General features: G+C 39.8%; 1 protein-coding gene across 1 annotated transcript in view; it reads left to right on the forward strand.

Annotated features, from left to right (window-relative positions):
* Positions 1-4,152, forward strand: part of LOC131843055 (structural maintenance of chromosomes protein 1A) — a 28,106-nt gene extending 23,954 nt beyond the window's left edge. Inside the window, 4 exon segments of the mRNA XM_059191650.1 lie at positions 461-535; positions 932-1,110; positions 2,843-3,020; positions 3,795-4,152. Coding sequence (XP_059047633.1) covers positions 461-535; positions 932-1,110; positions 2,843-3,020; positions 3,795-3,854 — 492 coding nt within the window. The 3' untranslated portion in view covers positions 3,855-4,152.
* The last annotated feature ends 2,280 nt before the right edge of the window (positions 4,153-6,432 follow it).

Here is a 6,432-nt window from a genome sequence, read left to right on the forward strand (position 1 = left end):
GTTTTTACGAATAAGTAATCACTCAATAAAAAAATATATGGGTGCTCATGGGTGATAATTATCACTTAGTATCAATGCCGCTGCGATTTTCTTTGCCTTTTATATTATAAAAATACTAGCTACTCGGCCCGGCTTTGCACGGGTGTACATGTATTATATGTATAAATATTTTCTTGAATTACCTATTTAAAAAAACCGCGTCAAAATCCGTTGCGTAGTTTTAAAGATTTAATGTCTGACAGACAGCGACAGCGACTTTGCTTTATACTACTTTGCTATTTAATAACACAAACACCTTCACGTAATTTGCATGCCTGTATTGTAAATATTGCTGATCAATCAATTTCATGTAACATCATATTAATTATAATACTGTACCAATATTTCGCAAATAAATTATTTCATTAATTCATTCATTCAATCATTCATTCATTCAATTATTTATATTTTCTCGTTGTAGGTGAAAAAGGAGAGACACGACAAGTTCATAGATTGTTTTGACCACGTCGCTAATGAGATTGATGCTATTTATAAGGTACGTAAACGTAACTAATTATAATAATTAATTGTAAATTTTTTTAAAACTTTGAATGTTATATTTAATTAACAAACTAAAAATATTCTAACTTCAAAAAATGACAATACTTCATTACAAACTTTCATCTCCCCATTAAACTGTAACCCTTTTTCGCAATAAAAAGTATATGACGTATGTCCTTTCACAGGATCTAGACTATCTGTGTACTAAATTTCATTTAAATTGATTCACTAGTTTTCGCATGAAAGCTCACTAGTTTTCGCATGAAAGCTACTGAGTGACAGACAGTTACTTTCGCATTTATAATATTGGATGGATTAAAAGAGTTTCTTAACAATAAGTTTAGTAGACCGCGTCGTCAGGACAGATATAATGCTACGGTTGTGTACACAGGCGCTGGCGATGAACCAGTCTGCCCAGGCGTTCCTGGGACCTGAGAACCCCGAGGAGCCGTACCTGGACGGCATCAACTACAACTGCGTGGCGCCCGGCAAGAGGTTCCAGCCCATGTCCAACCTCTCCGGCGGGGAGAAAACCGTCGCCGCGCTCGCGCTGCTCTTCGCTATACACAGGTCTTTATCACGCTTCTCTAAGGTCTAAAATAGATGTTTCAGAGATCAAAATAGAATAGACAATCATTTATTCAAATAAACTTACATTGAAGCACTTTTGAATAGTCATCACATTTTTTCCAATCCACCGCTCATTTGGAAAGCTGTCTCATCACAAGAAGAATGAGCAAGAAACTTGCGTGTTGCTCTTTTAAATAATTTTGTTGTTACTTCACATTTTTAAGTTGCAGTGTTTGATAATAAACTACCAATTAGCACTAATTCAATTAAATACTCAAATAGATAAATTATTAAATATACAACCAACTGGTTGAGTAAATCAGTCGTAGTGATTAGAGCAGACCAGTCCCTACAAGCAGCGCTTGTTCACGAGTATGACGTATGAGCTAGTAGGTGATAATATCATGTATGGAAAAAACACTCTGCTATACACAGGTCTTTATGATGCTTCGGTAAAGTCGAAAATCAAAGATTTAGAGGTCAAAATAGTAGTTCATTATATCATGTATGAAAAAAATACTCTTCACTATACATAGGTCTTTATTACGCTTCTATAAGCTCTAAAATAGATGTTTCAGATATCAAAATAGGTGATTATATCATATATGGAAATCCTATTCTTTGCTATTATTTTTGTTTCACTAATTATCTACATTAAGGACCGTGTTTATACAATACTAGCAACCCGCCCCGGCTGCGCACAGATGTATTACAAATCTTTGAATTTCTCGACTGTCTATACTATAAAAATTCAATTTGTAATTTATAAATAGAAACGCGCTTGGACTACTTTCTAAATTCAATCCCGCTTAAGCTCTTTCTATATCTGATCCGTTTTAATTAGTTATTCAGTATGGCATGTATTATACATATACCTCTAGTCTAATTCTAAAAAATTAATTAAAATGCATTGTGTTATTTAAAAGGTACAGGGTGGCCCAGAAGACACTTTACATTTTGAAAATTAAATAATTTTTTTCTATTAACATATTTCTTTTTCTCTTTTCAGAATTAAAAAATATAATCCCTGGAAATTTTTATCATGGATAAGTTTACAACAGAACAACGAGTGAAGATAATTGAATTTTACTTTGAAAATGGATGGTCAATTGTTGCAACGCAAAGATCGTATATGCGCCATTTTAATGTTCGACATCCCCCTAGTAGGCCTGCAATAAGGAACTTAGTGAAGCGTTTTCAACAGCATGGCTCAGTAAGTGATAGGACTAGAAGTGGACGAGGTCTTTCAGTACGTACACGTGAAAGTACTGAAGCTGTGAGCCGTAACATTGAAGAAAACCCAACCAGGCGTTGTCAAGAACTTGGCATCTCACGGAGTTCTCTGCAGCGCATTCAAAGAGACTTGCACATGTACACTTACAAGGTTCAATTAGTGCAATCTTTAAAACCAGCAGACTTTCAGATATGAGTAAATTATGTACTGTACTGTCAGGTTTCAGAGAGCTTGTCGAACATTAAAATGGCGCATATACGATCTTTGCGTTGCAACAATTGACCATCCATTTTCAAAGTAAAATTCAATTATCTTCACTCGCTGTTCTGTTGTTAACTTATCCATGATAAAAATTTCCAGGGATTATATTTTTTAATTCTGAAAAGAGAAAAAAATATATATTAATAGAAAAAAAGTTATTTAATTTTCAAAATGTAAAGTGACTTCTGGGCCACCCTATATAAGCAAAGAGTTACGATGTTTTATTTTAATGTACAGTTACCAGCCGGCGCCGTTTTTCCTATTGGACGAGATCGACGCTGCGCTGGATAACACCAACATCGGCAAGGTGGCCTCATACATCCGCTCGAAGAAGGGATCGCTGCAGACCATCGTTATCTCCCTCAAGGAGGAGTTCTACGGCTGCGCAGACGCACTCGTCGGCATATGTTCAGAGGTGAGATTTGGAAGATGTGTTTCGGTTGTAGGGTGCAGATTAGGCAGTGAAATTACAGGGTAAGAGGCGTGACATCTTAGTCCTCTCGAGTACAACGCCGGAGTGATAACGTGGCTGTTACATAACGTGATGTCAGTAGTGCTGTTCATAATACTAGCTTTTGCCCTCGGCTTCGCTCGCGTTAATTTATCCCATTAGGGGTTGAATGTATCAAAATCCTTTCTTAGGGGATGCCTACGTCATAGTAGCTTTATGCATGCAAAGTCTCAGCCCGATCGGTTTAAAATTGACAAAGTTTCATACAAACTTTCATTCCCTATTTTATCCCCTTGGGGGTAGAATTAATCAAAATCCTTATGCGGATGCCTACGTCATAAAATTTACCTGCATGCCAAATTTCAGGCCGATCCGTCCAGTGGTTTGTTGATAGATCACATATATAGCATATATTCAACGGCGGATCCAGGGGGGGGTCATGACCCCCCCCCCTGAGCTGGTTTCAGGACTTAGGTGGACCACTAATTGAACATAATGATTTTATTTATATATTTTGACACCATACAGATTTTATGTAACTACCTTCCATATTTAATGAATTTAATATAATATAATAAATTTGTACATGAATAAAATACCTACTTTTTACTTGTATCTTGTAACTTGTCTATGTGACCCCCTCCTGGCGCCATGACCACGACTATATGACCCCCTCCTGGCGCCAAAGCTGAATCCGCCCTTGACTACATCTCGCTTATACGATTAATTTATTTCCAGCCTGCGGACTGCCTCGTCAGTGACGTCATCACACTGAGCCTCGAGAAATACGACGACTAGAAGAGATCGATTAGATATAGAAATATACGTAGGCTAAGCATTCCGCTGGGATCTGTTCAATGACGTTTTATAATTATTACATACTAAGTTAATGACATACAAACATACATGGTGACATATGTTATATTTCACAACGTAATTTATAGCGTAAAAATAAAAACTTACTTTAATTATATAACTCTTTTATTTACAATAAATCTCTTATATATACATAGTACGGGCGATTTACAAAACAGATTTATAAATGCCTCGCAGATTACCTATAGTTACAGCCGGTTGTTCTTTTTCATATATAATAACTAGTTGACCCACGCAACTTTGTCTGCATTACACTTGATTGTCATTATATGTCCAATTTACATATCGTTTCAAATTATAACCTATATGTTATTCTGATAAGCTATATTACTGTAAAGTTTCACCAAAATCCGTTCAGTAGTTTTTGCGTAAAAGAGTAAACATCCATCAGTACTAACAAACTTTCGCATTTATAATATTATTAAGATAGTATTCTATTAGAATGAAAATAATGTAACAAACACAGTTGTTAGTCGTCAAACATTTTGTGTCATATTTGATCGAATTCATAATTTTTTTTCTAAACTTAGATACATCAAGCTACATAAAAAATTGTCTATCTTGATAATACATGATGAAGTTTATATTTATATATAAATACTAGCTGACCCCGCAAAGATTGTTTTACAAAATAAATTAAAATCGCTATTAAAAAATAGGGTTTGGTTGATAGAAGGGTGAAAATTTAGGGTTGTATTTTTTAATGCCAAACAAAAATTTTGTCTACTATATAAAAATAAATATTAGGGGTAGACAACCCTTACCACGAATATGCATATAAAATTTCATAACGATTGGTCAAACAGTTTCGGAGGAGTATGGTAACTAACATTGTGACACGAGAATTTTATATATGAGAAGAATATACTATCTATACATATAAATAAAATTGGAGTGTCTGTTTGTAATATAGAAATAACCGTTTTTTACTACATGCATATGAATATAAATATGGTACATACACCAAAATAATATTTTTTACAATTTTTGTCTGTTTGTTCCGGCTAATCTCTGAAAGGGCTGGACCGATTTTGACGGGACTTTTTTTGGTAGATAGCTGATGTAATAAGGAGTAACTTAGGCTACTTTTATTTTAGAAAAATAAAGTTACATTCCACGAGGACGAAGTCGCGGGGACAGCTAGTAGTAAATAAAAATATATTTCTCTAAGTTTAGCGGCCAAATTAATTTCAGTATTATGGAATTCATGCAAGAGTGAGTTGACGACGTAACGAACTAACATGACGTAGTTCATGAAATTGTATTTCAGTGTTTTTCTTGAAAATATTCTTTACATTAAATTACAATATTTCTTACAAACTAACCAATGTATCACATAATAGGCTCTATCGTCGGATACAGCACAAGTATAGTTTTACAGTTAGCAGTGGTCCAAAGTAGGTCTCATGGGAATTGGTTATATTCGGAGTTAGTTGTACTATTGATTGTTAGATGCAATTAAGGGGGTAATGTAATGTAAGTTCGACTCCATTTTCCGCAATCGGCCTCTCATTCGGGCCGTTGTGCGTGTAGAGCCGAGACTACTAGAGTAGCCAGCCAAGCTCCTCCTAAAAGCGTAGAAGTCTCCTGGTATCTTCACAGGCTTCACGGCGCGACCTCACCGTTCCGAGAATTTGTTTTCGTTGTGTGGCCACTGCAAGCGCTCCAGGATTACGTGAGCAGCCGTTTCTTCGGCTTCAAAGCAGCCCCGACTAAGGGGGTCAGTAGCATCTATTGTGTACAAGAGTTTGTTTAAGGGAAGAGGCCCGTTAAATTAAGATGTATTTACATTACTATAAAAAGACGCGGTGTGCGGCACATTGGGAGGAGCACGGGGAAGTGCGTCCCCGGGCGGAGCTAGTAGGGGGAAGGGACGACACTTGGGGCGGAGCTAGTCGGAGGGCGCGACACACGGGGGGGAGCTAGTCAGGGGGGGTGACACACGGGGCGGAGCTGGTTAGGGGGTTGATATACGGGGCGGAGTCAGTCGGGGGGCGGAGCTAGTCGGGGCGGCGCGGCGGCTCGGTGCTGAAGTAGGGCGCGGCGTGGGGCTGCAGCAGCGTGCGGCACACGGGGCGGAGTCAGTCGGGGCGGAGCTAGTCGGGGCGGCGCGGCGGCTCGGTGCTGAAGTAGGGCGCGGCGTGGGGCTGCAGCAGCGTGCGGCACACGGGGCGGAGTCAGTCGGGGGGCGGAGCTAGTCGGGGCGGCGCGGCGGCTCGGTGCTGAAGTAGGGCGCGGCGTGGGGCTGCAGCAGCGTGCGGCACACGGGGCGGAGTCAGTCGGGGGGCGGAGCTAGTCGGGGCGGCGCGGCGGCTCGGTGCTGAAGTAGGGCGCGGCGTGGGGCTGCAGCAGCGTGCGGCACACGGGGCGGAGTCAGTCGGGGGGCGGAGCTAGTCGGGGCGGCGCGGCGGCTCGGTGCTGAAGTAGGGCGCGGCGTGGGGCTGCAGCAGCGTGCGGCACACGGGGCGGAGTCAGTCGGGGGGCGGAGCTAGTCGGGGCG

The sequence above is a fragment of the Achroia grisella genome, unplaced genomic scaffold (genome assembly GCF_030625045.1).
Source record: "Achroia grisella isolate CSIRO2021 unplaced genomic scaffold, CSIRO_AGI_Agris_v1 utg2727, whole genome shotgun sequence".
In the NCBI taxonomy this organism is placed as follows: domain Eukaryota; kingdom Metazoa; phylum Arthropoda; class Insecta; order Lepidoptera; family Pyralidae; genus Achroia; species Achroia grisella.